At 28.6% G+C, this 22,957-nt stretch overlaps 1 protein-coding gene across 1 annotated transcript in view; it reads right to left on the minus strand.

Moving 5' to 3' along the window:
- Window positions 1-1,264: 1,264 nt before the first annotated feature.
- Window positions 1,265-22,957, minus strand: part of LOC129963917 (tyrosine 3-monooxygenase-like) — a 42,403-nt gene continuing 20,710 nt past the window's right edge. The window contains exons 4-13 of the mRNA XM_056078514.1: window positions 22,282-22,462; window positions 21,978-22,066; window positions 18,812-18,879; window positions 16,224-16,274; window positions 13,794-13,939; window positions 9,974-10,109; window positions 8,099-8,225; window positions 6,111-6,206; window positions 4,561-4,694; window positions 1,265-1,811 (exon numbers count right to left, since the gene is read on the minus strand). Coding sequence (XP_055934489.1) covers window positions 1,643-1,811; window positions 4,561-4,694; window positions 6,111-6,206; window positions 8,099-8,225; window positions 9,974-10,109; window positions 13,794-13,939; window positions 16,224-16,274; window positions 18,812-18,879; window positions 21,978-22,066; window positions 22,282-22,462 — 1,197 coding nt within the window. The 3' untranslated portion in view covers window positions 1,265-1,642. The remainder of the gene's footprint in view (window positions 1,812-4,560; window positions 4,695-6,110; window positions 6,207-8,098; window positions 8,226-9,973; window positions 10,110-13,793; window positions 13,940-16,223; window positions 16,275-18,811; window positions 18,880-21,977; window positions 22,067-22,281; window positions 22,463-22,957) is intronic.

Genomic DNA, 22,957 nt, shown 5'->3' on the forward strand with positions numbered 1-22,957 from the left:
CTTATTAATAAGTGATTGAGAAAAGATTATTCTGTATGATTATTTAATATCATTCTAAAATGCCAATGTTTTAAAAAAGACATTCTACCTTTGATCTCCGAGTTTATTTTTTAAATGGAAAGGAAAATATAGAAAATGATTTTATTCAAAATACCTGAATATGCGACGAATTGTGCATTAAAATTAACAAATCAATCAGACAATCTATAACTCTACTAAAAAAACTTAAAGGAGACTAATTGATGCTTAACATTTTATTTTTTGATAACCATAATACATATATTTGAATGAAAAATAAAATATTCTATAAATAATTAACAATTATTTTTTATATGCAAGTTCAAATATTTTAGATCAAAATATTACATAGAATCTCTGTATCTTAGATACATTTTCCATACTTATATAATACAGAGACATGTGAAATTTGATCTAAAAAATATCCTAACAACAATTAATTCGTTTTCTAATCTGAAAAGGCATATATAAATTGTCTAAAAAGCAGAACAATACAAATTCATACATCTATATTGATAATCATTAGCAGATTTCTATTGATATTATTTATAAAATGCATTTTTTCATACAATTCCTTTTTTGTGTGATGAATACACAGTTAAAGATTTTCCAGCTGTATAATAGTTAAATTATTTACAAATCTGAGGCATGTCTCTAATCAAAATTGTTTAAATAAATGCAACATATCAGTTTTTTAATTTATTTATACATACAATTGGGAATTGAATTTCATCCAGTTTTTAATCCATTTACCACTTAAACAACACATGAAAACTACTTGAGTGAAAGATATTATATTTACTCTATTATTAGATAAATAAGGATACGTTTCAAAATTGAAAATCATTTTCTAAACCTGAAACTTCTTGATTTTATCGTTATGGGCTACATTTTCTTACAAACGATATTCTAATCATCCAAACGATAATGTGAAACTTTTAATTCTTGATCCAAATGAAAACATTTCACAAAGGGTTTTTGGAAACAAACAAAAAAAAAAGATTCTTCATCAATTTTTTTTTCTTTTTTCCAGTACCCATGCATTTATAATTGATTACAATGGCAATAGATTTCAGTATACACATATAATTTTTTTAACAAAAAGATAAAGCATTTCTTTAAGATTGAAAAGATACTAAAATTCTAGCATTACTATGAGGGATTATACTACGCATTAACTCTACAGAAAAAAAAATAGTTTTTTTAAAATCCTTATATTGATTTTAGATTATCTAAAGCCCGAGACGATAAAAAAGAAAAACCACAAAATAATTTCACACTGAAATAAACAAGAAAAGATGATATTCATTAGCCCAGAAACAATAAGATAATCATTTTATCTTATTTCAGAGTGAAAATTCACATCAGTGTGAAAGATTAAATTTCTTTCTTAGCCTATTTTCAAAATACTTTGGAGCTAAATTTTATTTTTATCAGTCTATTTTCAATTCAAATTTTTTATTCAATAGAATGTCCTTGTAAGTTAAACCTAATTTAACAGTGACACAGAGGAATTAAGCTTCTACTTTTACAGTATAACAGGAATCATTTAGATTTACGACATCTATTATTTTCTAAACACATTGAATGCTCTACATTAAAAACAAGAACAAAAGAATTCTTTTTATTGCTCCGAGAGCTTCTTGATAGCGCTAGCCAGCCGAGCAACTTCATTGAGTAGACTAGCAGACAAAGACTCAAGTTTTTCAACAGAATCCAGCAACTGAATTGATTGGGTCATTGCATCGTATCGTACTTCATAACTCCGTTTCAAATGTTGAGCAACGTAATTCCTGAAAGAAATGTTCATTAAAAAACATCAATGAAATCTTCGAACAAAAAGTTATAATATTTATTATTTGCTCTCAAAATTAGTTAAACTTCAAATAAAATAAATCTTGGATATCTTTTCCTTTTAAATATAAAGTTTTATAAAACATAATTTTGAAAAATTGTAAATTGAGCGTAACTACGTTCGTAAATTGTACGTAAATAACTACAGAAACTCTATTCAGTAGTGGAATGATTGATAGATTCTAACAATTTTAGTTCTTGCGAACTATTGCCAAAAAATTCGAACTCCAGATTTTGCCGAATCGCCACATTTTAAATATGTCTAAAATCCTCATTTAAAAAACAAGCAACCGAAGCTACTAGTCACATGTACCATAGAATGCTGCACAATATTGCATAATATTGTACGATATTATATTATTTTCAATAATAGTATACAGTACTTCAGTATTCAGTAGTAGCATACAATACTTCGAATATTGTTTAATATGGTACAATATTTCTGAGCTACTGCCTACTACCACACATATATTGTACAAAAATGTATGTTATTAAATAATATTCACAATATTGCATAATATTGTACGATATTATATTATTTTCAATAATAGTATACAATACTTCAGTATTCAGTAGTAGCATACAATACTTCGAATATTGTTTAATATTGTACAATATTTCTGTGCTATTGCCTAGTAGCACACATATATTGTACAAAAATGTATGTTATTAAATAATATTCACAATATTGCATAATATTGTACGATATTATATTATTTTCAATAATAGTATACAATACTTCAGTATTCATTAGTAGCATACAATACTTCGAATATTGTTTAATATTGTACAATATTTCTGAGCTACTGCCTAGTAGCACACATATATTGTACAAAAATGTATGTTATTAAATAATATTCACAATATTGCATAATATTGTACGATATTATATTATTTTCAATAATAGTATACAGTACTTCAGTATTCATTAGTAGCATACAATACTTCGAATATTGTTTAATATTGTACAATATTTCTGAGCTACTGCCTAGTAGCACACATATATTGTACAAAAATGTATGTTATTAAATAATATTCACAATATTGCATAATATTGTACGATATTATATTATTTTCAATAATAGTATACAGTACTTCAGTATTCAGTAGTAGCATACAATACTTCGAATATTGTTTAATATTGTACAATATTTCTGAGCTACTGCCTAGTAGCACACATATATTGTACGAAAATGTATGTTATTAAATAATATTCACAATATTGCATAATATTGTACGATATTATATTATTTTCAATAATAGTATACAATACTTCAGTATTCATTAGTAGCATACAATACTTCGAATATTGTTTAATATTGTACAATATTTCTGAGCTACTGCCTAGTAGCACACATATATTGTACAAAAATGTATGTTATTAAATAATATTCACAATATTGCATAATATTGTACGATATTATATTATTTTCAATAATAGTATACAATACTTCAGTATTCATTAGTAGCATACAATACTTCGAATATTGTTTAATATTGTACAATATTTCTGTGCTATTGCCTAGTAGCACACATATATTGTACAAAAATGTATGCTATTAAATAATATTCACATTATTGCATGACAATACTGAATATTGAATTATATGATATGATATCGCACAATTTTATGGATCAAAGTGTTCTACCTGCACTAGGACTAAAACTTCATCACTGTCGGAATGAAAATAGGCCATACTGAATTCATAAAAAAAAGATTATTCCAAAATTTTATGAATGTTTGAATGATACAAGCTACACATATAGACATGGAAGATATTCAATATGTAAGTCATAATTTTTTTTAATCTATTAGCATTCTTATATATGTTTCAATTAATGTTTTAATAGTTAAAGAATGTCATTTGTACCTCAATTTCTTTTTCTTAAGTGAAATTTGTGATTTACACTCAATTAAATTAACTGATAACCTTCATTAGTTAAAATAAGTACTATGATTTAAATTGAGTCTCCTTTAGCAATCAGCTAATTCGCCGGAGATGCTTGTTGTATTTCATTTCAGTTAAATCGTTTCGATGTAGCTTCATGTCTATGATTCCGCAAAACTGTCAAAGATATTAAAGTCATTTATTTTAATTGTCTTTCGCATGTTCAATTTATTGTACACATGAAGTTGTTTTACGGATATCACTCCCGTGACATTATAGCGCTACTGAAATCGTAACTTACCAGTTCATGCATCTTCTAAATTTCGCGATATTGTAACTTCACTTTTTTTTCTTAGTCTTATAAACTATAGAGGTATTAATTAGAATTCTTCTTCTTTAACTTCCAAGAGTGGAAGAAAATCACGTGATTAAATATTTCATAAACCAATGAAAACGGTATGAAATTCATAGCAATAATATATTGTTAATAATTTTTTAAAAAATTAAAAATATTGTGAAAATATAAAGAAAATTCGTTTGACTATTAAATTGATATCATTAAAAAGACAGTTTTCAAAATTTTAAAACGGTGAACTATTTATCATTGAGCAATAATATTTTTGAAATTGATCGCAATTCACAATGTTAGTCATTTCCCACAAATGCTAATGCAAAATGATGTTTTTATATGCTCACAAATAAATTTTTTCCATCAATTTTCAGCAAGAAATTGTGAAACATTTTATATGAATACATTAGCGAAAAAAATACTATTTCTATATTTAAAAAATAAGACAACCTGAACTTTTGCTTTGCATCATCAAAGCTTTCAGCCACGTAATAAACATCTTGATAATCCTGGTCTTGATAGGGCTGGACAGCAGCGTTCTCAGGGTCGAAGACACGTTGCTCTGGTTTACTGGAAAGAGCATGCTGTGCAAAATACAAGAGATTTAAGAAAAGAAATTCCTTTAACTATAATAAATCAGAATAATGTTGAATTAAGTGTATACATTGAGCTAAATAGTGATCCAAGGTATATGTTGTATCCAGAGGCTCCTAAGTATAGCAAAACTTCATTCACTTAATTTCTATCAATAAATAAATTTAATTTCGGACTTATTTAATTTTTTGAAATTTTTACAATCATAAAACCTCAAACATTATTTACCTCTTAGCACTTTTATACTTGAAGTGAAATGCAAGAAATTTGCTGCAGAAAATAGAGTTTCTTTTCTTTTTCTTTCCTATCCGAAATATGCTTTCTTTGCGAAGGGAAAAATCTTCTGGAAAGTTGCATTTTCGCCTTTTTATATCAGTCAGCAATAAAAGATTTAAAAAGTTAATCCATACACTTATTTCCACTAAATTAATCTTTTTCAAAGAATTTGTCTTTTTTTTAATCTTTTTTGGTCCTATTTTCTAAAACTTCTATAGAAATATTCACTGTACATTAATAAGATAATGCATGAATCACTACAAAAAGAAATTCAAAAATACGGAAAAAAATAATGATTAAGACTAATCATTAATATTTCCTACAAAAAGAAAATTTTTATCAGTGAATCATATTTCAGGGGTGAGTCATATTTCAGTGAGTTATTTTTTCAAAAATGTAAACAAAATCTTAATGTTGCTATCATTATGCGTTACTTGCTTTTAGCTATGTAAAAATAATTCTTTTAGAAACAGTTTACTGTTAGATATATTATTATTATTTCAAATCAGAAAACATTTTATAATTGCATATACTTAACCATATAATGCGTCATGTAGCGATTTGGCTACAAGTTTTTATTTTCATTTATAAGCTTTACATGACTGTTCCAAAAGGAAAAAAAAAATTCCGTGTTTGAAAATGCTTTTTGATAAACATTTGTAGAAAAGACTGATATTCGATTTAAACTGGACACTGAAAAATATCAAGATGGCTGTTGTATGAATAATTTTACCATTAAACATACTATTAAAATGTTTTGTTTTGCATCGTAAAAAAAATAATTTAAAACTTTTTTTAAATGCCTTCATCTAATATTACGCAGTTACTCAAAACATATATTTTTTGGATAAAAAATAAAAAGTCATGCATTCTAGGGTTAATATACTTTCACACTGCATTTATTTAACCTTGCTACATTTTATCTACTCCTTAGATTGGTACAGATAGTATGTTATGTACAGTAGGTGCAGATACTTTATACAGGAATAGTGTGATCTTATATTCATAGTAAAGTTTTTCGTTTCCTGTATTTCATTTCTTATTTTTGAAGATCACGAGATCTCGTGATTGATCCTAAAGAAAGTCATTGAAAGTTTGTTAAAATTAACTTAGGTATATAATGCGCTTACCTGAAGTTCTCCGTAAGATGATAACAAACCAGCGCCATAAGCCCTAATTTCTCCATTTTGTTTGCAAAGTCCAAATTCTACAGTAAACCAATAAAGCTGTAATAAAGAAACAAATTTTACAACCTGTATCTAAAACCTCCGTTTTTTTTTTTTTTTTTCCTTCTAATTTTTTGCAGGTAATGTTTGAAGATTAGCTAATTCTCTCCATTATAATTCAAAATTTGAAAAACAAAGAAAATTTAATAGAGATTTATGATTTATAGCAATTAAAGAATCTCGATTGTTATTATTTGGCATTCTATAAGATGGAATCAAATTTCTGTCGATAAAATATCGCTTTATCTAATATTTAGGAATTCACGTTTTTGTCTTTACATTAAAGTAATTTCAAAATATTAATTTTTCATTCACAAACTTTGGTGAATATTCATGTTGGTATTTTCAGAAATAATTTACTTTTATATGCTTGGCAATTACGTATTTTCTTCAATAGCATTAGGACCACATATTCTATCAGAAAGATTGTTTCAAATATTTTGATGGCCAAATAGTTGAATATTCTAATGTACGTTATGATTCAAATATTTTGATTTCAGAATGAATAAGAAAGAAAAAACAGAATAAACATTAAAAGATGAAAATACAAAAAATAAATAAGCATTTTTCGTGATCTGAAATGAAATGCAAAAACGCCGCAGCGTTCAAAAACGTCTGGGCTTTAAAGAATTTCTGAAAGAAAAACATCATTCATGCTAATGTCATCAAAATAATATGAACTTGAATGGATATGAAACAAAAAATATATGAAAAAATTTGATTAATATTATATAACGTTTTACTTCCGCCGCTTTATTTAAAACAAGGCATTGAACGCGTATAAAATACTTTGTCGACGCATTTCTAAAAGAAGGAGAAGGTTTCTAATATTTTTGTCTCAAGCAACGCTAAAGAGAGAAATATTTGTAAGAAAATTTCATTCTTCATCAGAAAAATAAAGAAAAATAAAACTTTTAGTTCAAATTGGATACAAACGAGAGAAAAAATCTAGAAATATTTCTAACAGCTGCAATTAACTTTCTTGGAAACGAAGGAAAAGCGAACTACAAGTTTATTGTTGAAGTGATGTTAGTAAATTTCAAAAGAATGGCGAATAATGCATTAGCTTAAAAGTTCATTTACACCATTCGCAAATGGACTATTTCCCTGAATATTTGGTTACAATAAGTGAAGAACGAGGTTTCATCAAGATAAATGGGCAGACGATTTCAAAGAAGAGGGAACATCAATATGATAGTTAATTATTGCTAGATATTGAAAAGAAATAATTCACATCATTTTATACAGAAGAAAAGAAGAAGAAGAAATTACTGAGAAAAAATAAAACGCTACTGTAAGGATTTCCCACCTTTTTCATGTACTCATTATATCATAGCAGTGTTAGGATATAAACATAAAGCATGTATTCATAATATGATAGAATAAAAATAAAAATGTAACATATTTTGAGTTATTTTTCAAAAAAGTTAAAATTATTTTTTTGAAAAACTAATGATAGAAAAAGATGAATATTTTTGGAATCAACACTGAAAAAAAAATGTATTCTCAAAACTGAAATATTTTTTTAAACTTTTTTTATAGACTGTGATTTAACTGCGAAATCTAATGTTTTTAAATTTTATTTTTAAGAAAATATATATACACTGAAAAAATAGTTTATTTTAATACATATTACCACCTCTTTTACCAGTTTTTACAGGCATGACAGTTAACCAAAGTTACATACATATACTGGCATTGAAAATGCTAGAATTCCAAGCAAAAAGAGGATCCTTTAAAATGCAATTTTTCATACCATAATTATTCTATCATACTATGATTAATTTATGGCATTTATAACGATTTTTTTTTGTCAGCAATATTAATTTTTTAATCTTAAATATACAAAGCAAAAAGCCTAAAATCTAAATAAATGAGGAATAATTTCTTACCGTGGCAAATTTTTCAATGCCTTCGTCAGGGGCGCCCAACGAGGCCAAACCGATTTCTTGGGAAAACTGAGCGAAGGTAGGATCAGCTAGCATAGGAATATGTCCAAGCAACTCGTGAATACAATCACTGCAGAAAAAAATTACATTAATAAATAATTTCTTTATTAATATGAATAAACTAATAATTTATACATAATAATAATGATTGCTGGGAGTAAACAGATGCGAGCAAAAGATACTATCTTATATTTTTCTCATCTCACTTGTGATACACGATCAAGAGTGAACGCAAACTTTTCCTTTAAACATAATCTGTGACAAGTTTTAGAGATTTATATTGTATGTGAGTTAGTAATAAATTAATCTGTGAATAGATCTGAGGGGAAATTGAAATAAATAATCTTTTCTTGACATGATTTAAATAATTTTTATTATTAACCGTCTTTGGCGACCAACTAGCCCCTAAGGAATATTTATTATATTTAATTTCAAGCAAATCTCTTAAGAATAACTTCATGTTAATGACAATGTATTTTAATCATCAATTTGTAACAGACATTAAAGCCTTTTAATAATGTTACACCTGTTCTGCTTATTGTGTATATTAATGGAGTCAAACCCCATGGCATCAAATGCAATTAAATAGATAAATATCTCCAAGCAATCTATTTCAATTTGCACATTATCATTTGTGATAATGCTATTTCATTTTTAGATCTGCGTGTAATGAGCAGAGTAGAAGCAGGGTCTTTCTTCCTCGACTCTCAATAATGGAAAAAAAAACCAAAAGATTAAATATTTATAAAACAATGAAAAGAATTTGACTTCCACTGCAACAATAAAACTAATTGTTGAAAAAATTTGTAAAAAAATACTTTTAAAAACCTACTAAAATTCAATAAAAATTCACGCGATAACTAAATTGATACTACAACAAGTAATATATATATAAAAAAATTGTCAATTCCTACTTAGGTCAACAACAACAAAAAAAAAAAATATTTTAGTTTCTTTTTATTAAACTTGCGATAAACTTGGCGACTTGGCGACGGAATATCGAATTTGGAGACTAAATAGAAATTACTCGACAATTTAATTAATTAATATTTGAAAAAAACTGTATTAACATCAAGTATCATCCCCTACAAGTTTAAAAAAATGTATTTGAACTTGAGTGGATGAATAAAAAGTATTTTATTAACGACTGAAAATTTGAACAAGATTATATATATATATATATACATATATATATATATATATATATATATATATATATATATATATATATATATATATATATATATATATATATATATATATAGGGAGAGTGTGAACTAATAGTAGGAATTGAAAAAAAGGAAAATTCTTTAAATTTTAAAATGGTGTAAAATTAGATTTTTACAATAATATTTTGATAATCACAGAAAAACATCAGAATCACGTTTAACTCAATTAATTAAAGTTTTAATTAATAAAAACTTTAAATTCATTTAAAAAAAGTTAAAATCACTTCACTATCCAAAATATGTTTGTGCCAAATTTGAATTCAAGACAAAAATGCTGGTCTGCAGCTCATCACTACACACATACACACATATATATTATTTTTAATAATTAATGAAAACAGAAGTTATCAGGACTCTAAAATAAAATTTAGTTGCCATTTGAACGAAATCTCAGCCATTGAAATAGCTTTGTTTAATTCTAAATAGTAACTGAAATACATTCTCAGTTTATAAAAAAAGTAACAGACAATATTTAAATTTGATTCGAGTGAATTTTAGTGATTGATTCGAGTTTTAGTTTGATTCGAGTGCTACCTTTAGAAATTAGACGTTCACGTGCCAATGAATAAATAAGGCAGATTTTACTTACGGCTCAGGGGAATGATTAGGAGATGACGGATGTCTAACATATTGCGTCGACTGAAAAACACGAAATGCAAGACTTGCCAAAAAATCTCGAGCTGTCAATAATCCTGCAGCAGGCCGAACTTGAAATCCAGTCCGTTCTAAAATTAAAATCCAGTTGTTACACATTCTACGGGTTATTATTTTCAGTGGAATTATAATAAGATAATTCACTCTGATAAAGAGAAAAGAGTATGATATATTTTAAAACAGTTATATATTTTCATGGAATGCCATGTCAAAAACTATAGAAATCTAATTCCACAGCTATTTTTGAACTCGAAAAAATTAACTGATTTCAAGGGAGAAAAGCTATTGATATATAGAAAAACTAAAAAGAATGCTGGTATTCTATGGAAAATCATTTTCCTTAATTATTAGTTTTGGTAGAAGGAAAATACTGAACTTCTGATACTGAACTTTATTTTCCCAAAATAGTCATAAATCATAAAATCTAAAAATTGCATTTAAATGTCCGATTATACATTCTTCATATATACATACATAGATATATAGATCATACATATATAGTTGCTTCAAGTGCCAATGACTTGATATTTCTGTAACTGTCAGTCATGGGCAATAGGGTGGAACGAAAAGAATCAATTTTTGATTTGTAATTTGTAATAGCGCGGAAAAGTTGCCTTCTGATATCGATAAGATAAATAAAAATTATTAAAAAATATTAGAGTACATCTTGAGATACCGCAAGGACGTTAAAGTTTCATAAAATCAAACTTTTTGCAACATTTAAAGGATTTTTTTCCTGCCTTTATTATGAAATAAAAAGCTTTAAATAGGCATTATCATATGAATAAAAGTATGAAAACAGTTTTACTTTGCAAAGGTATGGCATTGAGCCGTCACCAGAGCGTTTGTTGATTGAAGTAAGGCGTAGATTAGTCTGCGTCTGGTGACAAAGACGGCGCTGATTTCAAATCAGTAGCTTCGCCGAGATCAGTTGAGTTGGTGTCTCCGCTACATCTATTGTGTAACTGATCAACGTAACTGATATGTTAATATGCGCGCTTGTGTGCTTTGCTGTTAGTAAAAATGGCTCAGTCTAAATCAGTGAAGACAAGAAAAATATCGGAGTGTTCTATTTTTGGGAAATTTAGTAATTTGCTGGAACTCACTACTTACGAATCTAGTGCTACTGTTATATTAGACATAACTTCAAAATTGCTTCAGAGAAGGGTCCTTCTAACACTTAAGTTCCTATAACAGAACAAATATGGTTAAGAGCTTCTATTCCCGTTGCTTCTAGCAAAAGAATTTTACAAATGATAAAAACTTATCATGCTAAATACAGGAATTATTAAACTCTAAAAACAGAAAATGTTCAGATAAGTTTCATTCCAAATTCACAGAATTTAGAGAAGAAATTAGACGTTTAATTGATAATCCGGACTTGTATAAAAGAGAAAAAAAAGCGCCAGTTATGTAATAAAAGGTTCTAAAATATCAACGCTCTAACTGGAAAATGTTTATAGGTAATACTGATATTGCTATCACAAGTGCTTTGAGAAAGTAAGAAGCAAGAAAAGTTTAAAAAAAACTACAGAGAATAGTTAAGTTTAATCAAGAACGGACAAGAAATACTAGTGCATCAGAAATGATTACTGGTGACAATGGCAACGCTGAAAGAACAACATTGCTCTTTACAAAAAAAAAAAAAAAAAGGCAAACCAACAACATCCATCAAATAGACAAGAAGAGATAAAACTTCCAGGTGCCTGTGTGGTTTAATATTAAGTTAAGACTTTCATGTACTTATGGTTTTAAACATTCTTTTTAACCTTATCTCATTTTCACGCTATCTCTACGACGATCTCAAGAACGTTATAGACCAGAATATCAAAGAAATAGATATTTTGCTACTTCAGAAAATATTCTTTTGTACATGCTAAGTGATGAATAAAAAATTCAAGGAGAACTTGATTTACGACATGTTTTAAAAGCAAAAACAGAAAGTATAGACAAAGTCAGGAAGTTTAAAGTTCCAAAGATAAATTTCGATGCAAAGGATTACATCGGCATGATCTCATGGCTTGAAAATGACGTAACTGAACCCCCCCCCCTTGCTAAAACATATTTCCAGTGACTCTCTCAAAGATTATATACAAGAGGCATCTGAAGCTATAGGAGACTCGGTTATCGACTTTCTGAGGCTTCCTTGTCACATGCAAGCAGTAGAAAGATCTGCGAAACTGGTGGCCGAATCGGCTCAAAATGTCTGGGGTTCAATCGCAAGAGAAGGATACATAAGAGCAAAAATTGACTCGAATGTGAATATGCCAAAATTTAATTTAAAAAAAAGTTTAATGTAGCAGTGAAGTAGAAACAAACATTTTGCAGCTGTAACATTTGTAATCATTAAAGGATACAGAAATAAAAAATGCAAAATTTCACATAATTTTTTTTCTTATTATTATACTTTGTAATTAATAATTTTTCTACTTGTAAGGCTTTTAATATGCATTTATAATCATCTAGTGTAAAATTAAATGAACGAAAAATTCATAAAACTATTTTATCAAAGTTTATTATTTTTCAATTTTTTTTACAAACTTTCAGTTTTTTGTGGCATCTTGAGATATCCTTGTATTGCAACCAGAATTTTTTAAAATTCTTTTTAAATCTAAAAGTTAACGTTTCTCCATTATTACCAAACTAAAATCTAAGAAAAAAATTTTACCTGCCCTTTTTTAAAATTTCTATTTTTTCCAATTTTTTTGTAAATTTCAAGTTTTTTGTGGCACTTTAAGATAATGTAATATTGCAACCAATTTTTTAAAAATTGTTTTGGAACCTAAAAAGCAGCTTTTCCGCTCTATTACCAAATTAAAATTTTTAAAAAAAGTTTTTTTTAAGCCATTTTCGTTCCATCCTAATGGGCAACTCACCAGCGCCCGTTTATATGAAGGAGGATATGAAAACACTGAGTATACAGTAAGAGAAAAATGCGTCAACTGTAAAGAGGGTTTGCTTCATTTTCAAGGTCTTGTAAAATCTAGCTACACCCAAAAAAATTTATTTGTGAAAATCACAAGACAAAGATTACATACTGAAGGGATAAAAAAAAATTCCAAATCCTGCATGGCAGCCAATCAACAGTATCTCCGTTTCTATCTCTAGGGAAATGAAAGCAACTATGTAGTCCCAGTATTGCCCATCTGAAATACTTTCTAGCATTTATACTAGCTCTTCTGATTTTGTTTCGCAATATAATATTTACATTAACAGATGTCAAGATTTTTATATCTCTTCGTCGTAATTTTGCAAATTTGTATTTCATTAAATCTGTATTATACATATAAGTTGGAACACTTTTTCATTTTCCCCCATTCATTCATAAAGAGCCGCCCTCTATCACGGTCGTTTTTTTGAGTTTGCAACTCTATGTTCTATTTTATATACTTCAAAGTTTGTAAATATTCGAGACATTCTGTGTTTTGATCTTCTTCCTTTGTTCTCATTATTAATTTATCCTCGTATTGTATTTAAAATGTTTAAAGCAAAATATCACTATCTTATCGAGTGAGTTTCTCTCTCAATCTTACCAGATAAAGTCCGAAAAGTGCTTTAAAAATCCAAACTGAAAAGTTATGTGTAGGCAAATCAGTTATATTCCATAATTTAAGCGTTTTAATAAATATGGTAATACTATTACAAGGGGAAAAATAAAGATTTTTTTCAAGATATTAAATAAAGTTATTCAGCTGAATTACGAGCAAATGCAGTTTCAAAATATCTTCATGACATTTAGAATATTGTCAACTTACTTTTCAAAAATTTGGATACATCTTCCAGCTGTGGAATGTTGTCAGGTCGATAACCACATTCTTTCTCCAAAATCGAAAACACTTCGAGGTACTGCTTGCAGGCATGAGTTGGAAGATAAGCCTTTAAATTTTTGTAAACTACGCCCCTAAGAATAAAAAATATAATATTAAATGAAATTGGCAATTTTTCTGTCATTGAATAAATTTCTTAAAAGGAAAATATATTTGCGAAATATCGTTAACCACACTCAAAAGTTAAACTGTAGCTTAAACAAAAGCAAAATAAATATCTGTGCTAAATTGTTAAGTTGACTCTTTCAAGGCTCTGGAATATTATTATATATTCATTTATAAAATGTTTCAACTGTAAGCAGTATTCGTTACAAAATTGGTCCACGTCATCAAACACCTCGACCAAGTTCTTTTCCGCAGTTTCTGTCACGTCTTTGTCTTGCACTATGTTCTATAATTTCAAGATAAAATTTTCAGTATTTCTATAGTTTATTTTATATTTTTACCTGAAATAGTATCATTCTTAATTATTATTGAAATTTCTGAAGATAATTGCTTTCAAAATAAACATGCATCTGGTTTCATTCTTCTATCCATCGTTGTTGTCGAGTTATTTAATTTCAAAATGAGGATTTTCTTTTCACTCCTAATACCGGTCCCTCGGGGGGGGGGCACCTCGAAATGAGGATGAGATGCTTCCGGAATGGTGGTTGGATCTCGCCACCCTGTAGGGTCAACAAATAAGTGGGGGATCTGACTCCTCCCATCGATGACAGGACGTACTTCCTTCGGGGAGGGTTGTACCGTGGCCCGGTGATGGCTCTTAGGACTCAACCACAGTTCCCGCCAGTGTTGCTGTTGCGGCATCCGGTCATTCAGCCATATGATTTAAATCCGTGTGCCTTCGTGGTGGGTCGGAGAGTCAGTTAGTTGACTTACTCCTAATACCAGGACGCTTGCCATGAGGTGAATACTTGACCAGATACAGATTGTCTGGTTCCTGAATATAGCATTCATCTCATGATAAACTTCCAACATGAAAGAAAAAACATTGGCGTTTGATACCAATGAACTCTAATCTTCCAAATGACAATAAGAGATGCCATTATGCAAACAGGGTCAGAAATTCTCTACAATGTATGGACCAAATTTCATTGTCATAAAAAATGTACAAATTTGGGGAAAAAATATGGCAGCAAATTTTTTAATTTAATTGTTGAGTACACTGTATTTGCTTCTGGATATAAAATCAGAAAAAAATGAGAAGGGGTGAGAAAGCTATAAAAAAGTGTCATGTTTAAATAAAAGGTTATTCATTTGAGAAAAAATTTAAATAGAGAAGTTATGGTATTAAAAAGGCCTGCACAGTGAGTCATTGAACGTTAAGTTTAATATTAGAATTTATATTAATTAAATAAGGCAGGAATAAATTTTGAGAAAAACTTAAATTTAGAAAGATATTTCAATTCCTTTTTTTAGTTTGAGTGGTGAACATTAGTAAATGAGTTCCAACTTAATAATGACAAAATATTAACAAACGTCAATTTTAATTTTCATCATTTTTTTTTTTTTTAAATCGACCATCAACATCCATCTGAAATTGTAGAACAGCATTTCCGGAATCAGATCTTTATGGGAGGGGACGAGCCAAAAATTTGGACAAATAGAAAAAAATACTTATATTTATTATTCTAGGCTAAGTTTTCTCAATAAATAATTTTTCGGAAAAAAAAATTATTATTTTGAAATTGTTACGTAACATTTCCTTCTGCGTAACACATACTTAAATAAAATCACAAAAATATCGCTCAATTTTTTTAAAAAAGTAAAATATTTTTCCAAATTTACATTTTTTTTTAAAATTTGCTCTTGACTGATTTGGCTATATCAACGTTCGACAGTTTATTATATAAGCTTTTTAAAACGAAGAATTTTTTTTGTTTAAACTTTCTCTCTCAGATTATAGTTTTTTTATTGAAATGCGAAAAGATGATTTTATAACTTCCCTTTCCTGCCTTTTATCAGATTCAATATCTGAGAGCAGATATTGTGACTCGTTTTAAATGGCCAAACCAACAGCTGAAGTCAATAAAGTTAATGTTATCTATTTTTTCTATGTCAATGCACATTTCGGTACAAACTTCTGCTCGGAATTCATTTTTATGATAGAAAAATGATAACTCGTGCTCCAGTATTGCATTTGAATAGAAGTAGAAATAGCTAATGGTGCACTACATCTTTCAGTATTTTAGCAAAATCTTTAGATTTAGGAAGAAATAGTGCAACAAGTCAAATAACTGTGTTTACAGTAATAATATTATTTTAAAAAGAATCGGTATGATGCCAAGTCTTTTTATCCAATACTCATACATTAATCAAAAATCTAACACAGAACAGTATATAAAAAGAATTTCTTACCATGTTCGAATTTCATCTTCTCTGTACTCTACTCTGGGTATTGCCTCGCCACTGTAAAATACAAATATTTGAAGTGAATTAATTAATCAGTTAATATTTATAAGCTTCAATAAACAATGTGTCGTATCTTAAAGTTTGAAATCTTATACAGTTCTGCTTAAATATTGTGAAGGTTAAAAACAACGTAATTGCGATGAGAATGGAGTTGGGCACATGTCTGTATTTCGGTTTGGTGTAAATCCAAAAAGATCAGGAAGAAAAGATTTTATTATTATAAAGAAGTAGCCTAAATATTTCTAACCGGAATATTTTAAATACTCATGTATGTTTTGAAAGTATGTTAAACACCATACCAATTAGCATAAAAAACATTATGAAAGATTTCTCACAAAAATTATATATTACAATATTACTGCATTCTTACGCGTTTCTTTTCCTCCGGAATTTTTTCACAAAGCGAATAAAAGTTATTATTATGTTTATTTATTTATAAGAAAAAAGCAAGTTCAGTCAAAATTTTAAAACAAGTGCAGCCAAAGTTAAAAAAAAATTATGTTAATAGAATATCATGTCATATCATATTGCCGCATTGAAAAGAATCAGTCGACTCCTCAAGGCCGAATGGTCATAGAACAAATCTCATACTCAAGGGATTGTGAGTTCGTATCCCGCGATGCACAGTTTGTGTAAATATTTAATTAATTGATTTTATGTTTCTCTTTATTTCATGTTCCAGAAGATTCTGGACATTTCTTTAGTTTACCAGACAAGTGTTCTGGACTTTTCTTACTGTCTCCAGAAAAGTATTCTGGAACTTTCCCTGCTAGTATAAAAGCAAAAGTCACTGTGTTCAGAGTGCAGTTAATAAATTGGTTTAGCTCTACTTCTTGTGTGTGTCATTGAGTTCCACACTCAAGTACCTACGTGACAATAACATGGTATCATTATAATATGGTACTTTGTCATAACCCATTTAATAAAATATAAGAAATGAAAAACTCATGCATTCTTTTTTTTAATACAATGAGTTCTAAAAAATAATTTATTATATTATTTGTTATTGTAAGTGATACCTAATCAATGGAAGTTTACATAACCATTTCTAAAATATGGCAGGAAATTCGCGATCTCTTTGATGATATATAATTATAAGTATTAAACAAACTTTGCTTTTTTTTAATGATTTTTAAAGTATTGACTTTTAATTTCTTGTTGAAAAGCAACAATAGCTTCAAGAATTATCTTTCTGTCACTACAGTGAAAAGAGGAGTATTTATATATAATTTAATATTGCAATTTAAAAAATACCTTTTTCGAAACAATCTTTTTTTTTTCCAAAATCTATAAAATAAAGAAAATGGCTGGTAAGTTTTAAAGATATTCTCTTTATAATTTGTAGAAATAAAGACATTGTTATTCATGAAGAAATCAATAAATCTATCCAAAAATCAAATTCCATCTCTGCGCATGTGTTATCATTAGTAACATATTAGTCATTTATAAGTTTCTTAATAAATATTTTGTAGCCATCTGTAAATATTTCGTACCAATTTTCCTCAAACACTCATAATTTTGATCCCTTTATGATTTTTTAAATGCGCTGCTAAGCTTATGCTGGAAAAAATGTGAGTATTTCCATCCAAAAATTTTTATTTTTTCTTTACTGTAATCCTAACCTTAACAGCTCTATTGCTTTAAATCATCACAATCTCGAGCATGTACCTTCAAAAAACAATGTCTGAAATTTCTTCCCGATTGGTTTAGTGGACAATCCGCTAAGTACTCATATATATGGGTGAATTTTTTAAAGACTCTCTATATTCAAGGCAAGACTTTTCGAATTGCCGGAATTCTGCAGAATTCATAGGCATTTTTAAGCTAAGTATGAACTATGAGAATTATTTGAATTCCTAGGCATTCTATGAAATGATAAATACTGTTATGCAAAATATGAAAAGAAACTTATTTATTTAAAAGAGTTCGCTCTATAGAAGTCTGCTATAGAAGAGTGCGCTCTATTATTTAGGAAAAATGATAAGAAAAGGCAATTAAAATCTTTTATACAAAATATTCAAAAGAAAATGAAAAATATAAAAATAATATTGGAAAAGAATCGTTCATATATTTCATACTTTGTGGTAGTTTGTCATTCGTTATTTTATAGAATTAACTGAGTTCTGTAAAATATTAATCGTTGCATACTTTGTCGAAAAACGCCTTGGAATTTTATGGATTCCCAGATATCAAATTTTACTTTACATTTCAAAAGTAAAATTTATGTTCTGAATTTTTTTTTATATATATTGCTGGAATTACTGAGGACAGATCTTGTAACTAGGTATAGTGATGATATCTTACTCTACATTATCATGTTGGTTCCATAGAAGTAACATGTACACAAATATTCGTTTGTAGAACGTATATTTGAATATGAAACTCTTTCTCGAAAGTCAAAATTCACTAGCTGTTGAAAGGAAAGCAATCTCGTTGCTCTTATATTTATGATAAGATAATGAAATTATTATTCACAAGCGAATGATTCTCGTGTATACTTAATGGGGGAAAAAAGACAAGAGGACGTTACTTACTGTTTGTAATGAAATGCAATATCTGCAATTTCTTTCCTTCTTGCTCTGTAGACTTGGTCAGCGAATCCCTGATGGATTAAAAAAGGTTATTGAACTAGAAATCTGAATTGATGTAGATATTTATTTGCAAAATGTAATGATCTTCTAATACAAATATTATTCGGTTAAGTAAATAATAGTTAAATATGTACTGAAGTTGATACAATTTAAGATTCGTCAGAGAAGAAAGGCTTGAAAATATGTCCGATTAATATTCACTCCTCATACATCTTTTGCTTAACAAAAATGATCATAGTCAAGCCACAAAAATGCAGTAATAAATCGAAGCAATTGGGCTGACTTTAGGAGTAAACTGTACTAAAATTCGCATTCAAACTTATTTTTGTATAAAATAATTATTATTAAGTGACAAATTAAAAAAAATTTAATTTAAAAATATTAACCATTTTCTTTTACCAAGTTAGTAACTATCATTAAATTCTTATGCATTTTTATTGTTTGGTTTGATTCTGTTTATTGGCACAAGATAACCATAATTTTTATTAACTCTGCTGATGAAATTTTTTTTAAATCTACATTTATCTAAAATAAAATCTTTGTGATAGAAAAAAAGACTATGACTCAAAGATTTAAAAACATCTTTTATTAAGAATGATTTCGTTTTTGCAATACCGAAGCATTAAATCCGAAGTCCATATTTAAACAAAACAATAAAAATCTTATGAATTTTAAAAATTACTCTAGTTATCTTGTCAAAAAGATAATATGGTCAAAACGTTATACGAATATATATATATATATATATATATATATATATATATATATATATATATATATATATATATATATATATATATATATATATATTATTGTTACGTATTCCACTAAGTCCGTAAAGTCATTACTAGGTAATTACTTAGTCCTTAAAGTCATCGGGGTTCGCTTGTAGTTGGTGTATGATCTGAAAACACAATCAGCAGGCCTCAGTAAAAAACAACGACGACGTTTATTTAACACGAAGACACTAACACAAAGACGACAAATATGTACAGACAAGACGAACACACAGCAACACAATACAACAGACAGTAGTCCACGAGTAGTAATTGTCCACAGCACACAAAGCGGTCAGACAGAATTCAGCAGGAGAGGGGATCCTCGGAGCATCACTGTGCGGTTTCTCCAAACGGCTAAACTTCTCCAGTGTCTCCTCGCTTTAGTTGTATCGAACTGCCGACTCACTACTACACGACTGGCTACTCCTCACAGGACTCGATATTGCTTCCACATAAACACAAAGACTCGGCCCACAGCGCAGTTCAGCACTTGCTTGAGCTCCACACAACGCTGGGCTATTCCGCCACTGCTTCGTCATCCTCTTATCGTTACTTGTCTATGACTCCGACTACGATTCAATTCAGCTTGAGACTGCCGTCCTTTTATAGTTCCCGGGAGACTTGCCGAGAACCTTTTAGGCCAATCAGGCGTATCTCAGTTCCTACTGTTATTAGGATGGAAGTGCAATGCATTCCTTAACCTATGTATTAGTTACCATGGAAAAGATGACAGACATGTATAGGTCAACCATCTAGGTAATTCGATCTCAATATTTCTCTGATGCCTTCTTTAGGATTACATGCATATGCATCCATTACATGTAGATTCACAATTTCCACTATAGAATTGTAGTGACTGTCGAATGCGTCATTCTAGATATTCTGAATAAAGTATAAGAAAAACTACGAAATGCGTAGGTTCTTACTAAAAGTTCACATATTAAGTATTTTGTGGCATAAAATTTACATTTCTATTCTTTTATTTTATTTCTGGTTCATTATTATAAATATAAATACAGAAATTAGATCCCCGTTGAAATCTGTTATCTTTTAACATATACTTGGCACTTCATATTAACCAATGAAATATGCTTTCAAATCTTCTATGTTATTATATGAAAAAATGCCTACGGGAAGAAAAAAGACAAATGAATTCTCATAGTGAAAAAAATAAATTACTCTAAATAAAAAACTCTTTTCGGCAAGCTGAAAGGCAAAGAAAGATTCCTTTACATCTGAGTTCTATCTGGCAACATAAATTGATGTTACAAACAGTCAAAATTAAGGCGTGAAAATCAATTTTCAATCCCTAATTTCTATTACAGTTATCGAAAAACTTTAAATACAAAAGTTGTTCGTCTTAAAGAGGAGCTAATTTGGTTCACTGAATTTATTTTTCTATCTTCAATATCAAGAAAGTTATAGTGAAATGAAAGTTCTCCCCCCCCCCCCACCCTTAGGATTTCCATCCCTTTTTGAGCTAGATGGACCCTTTAAGAAATCGTCCGAGATTTTTATATTTCTAACAATATATTCCCCGCCAATTAAAATTTAAAAAATTACTCTAGTTATCCTCTTCATAAGATAACATGGACAAAGCGTTTTATATATAACTTTTGAACTAAGGGGGTTTGGGGTTCTAGAGACTGGAGAAGAACTGAAGAAATATTCCCGAAATCTTGCCATGAGAATCATTGCAATAGGCCGTCTTTCTATAGGAATCTACCTAAAAATGTTTGGAAACTATTGTAGCGAAAAAAATAAAAGGAATTATTTAATTTAAAAATTATTCTCAAATAAACAATTTTATAGCAAAATTATTGCAGAATTAAATTCATCTAAAACAAAAATGTTTGTGCCTCAACAGTTATGCTGTTGTTGTTTCTTATGGCACTTACCACGGACAAGCCCGCTGTTACGGCGATTTAAGCCGGTGGGGAAGCGCCTCTTTTTTTTTTTTAGTAGCGCCAACTAGGGCCAAGAGTACGACTTCGCTACTCACGCATCACTCATTCGCTTGCACAACCCCTTTTTACAGGAGGACATATTCACACATCTCACAGATAGAACAACCACGCCCAAACCGGGACTCGAGCCCAGGACGCCCAGATCACGGGGAAGACGCTCTACCCTTATGCCGGGACGCCGGCTCAACAGTTATTATTGATAATATAGATAATTTGAAATTAGATAGTATTCCGTTAGTATGTTATCTAATGTTGTATGTTTTTTAATACTCTTTGAGATTATTTTTAGGGGGAATATTCTTTAATATGTTTATAATTTTGAAAGTTATTTCAAATATTTTTTTTTTAAATTTTAGAACTTACAGGGTGATCCATATCTAAGTCAGGCTCATACTTCGTCATGAGATGAGTGCAGAAATCTAAGTCGCTTATATGCCTGGGGAACCAAGGATCTGAAAAAGAATATCAACTTAACTGTTAAGATATCTTCAGCAATTGTATTTAATTTATGTATTTTAAATTGTATATTATTATTTATTAGCTTAATTACATATAAAATGTGTTTTTATTTCCATCTTATTTTTACTTCATTTCATAATATCTATTGTTAATGATTTTACAATATTTTATTTTTCTTACTTATAAAAGAAAATTTTTCTATTATTACCTTTGATGCTTATCTTTTCCTCAACCAAAATATTTATATCGATAATAGAATTTACTTTCAGGGCTTTGATGATATGCAACACTCTATCCTTGGTGGCACTGAGTCGAACCAGGATGTCAAAATCAAAATCTTTCTTTTTAGACGTTCTAGTTTCCAGATGGAGAATAGAACCTTGGCATGACTGAAATAGAAAAAAAAAAGTGTTATTAGAATATAAATTTGAGCAATATAACAATTATTTTTTTAGTAAATAGAAATGATTGAACCAAAGGCAAATTCATATTCTTGTTAAAAGATATTAATTTTTCCCTTGCAATTACTGCTTGAGTAAAAAAAAAAATTCCCTATCTATTAATCAATATATCTCATTTCTCAGTCTTTTGGCAACTTAATTTAGACACGTTTGTTTATTTTTTTTGTAAAATCTGTATGTTAAATATCGTTTCCTCAATGTTTTAAATAATGCATTCCAGAAATGGATGTCATTTTGTTATGTAAAATATTATGTCTATAAAATACTATGTCTTTGTAAAATATTATGTCTAAATGCAAATAGAAATTACGAATTAATGAACTTTTAATAAATCTCTCATCGCAGACAAGAAAAAAATAAAAAAATATTCTTCTATTACTGGTAATTTTCCAAAGATATCCATTTCAAATTTATATAAATATA

This window comes from Argiope bruennichi, chromosome 1 (assembly GCF_947563725.1).
Source record: "Argiope bruennichi chromosome 1, qqArgBrue1.1, whole genome shotgun sequence".
Lineage (NCBI taxonomy): Eukaryota > Metazoa > Arthropoda > Arachnida > Araneae > Araneidae > Argiope > Argiope bruennichi.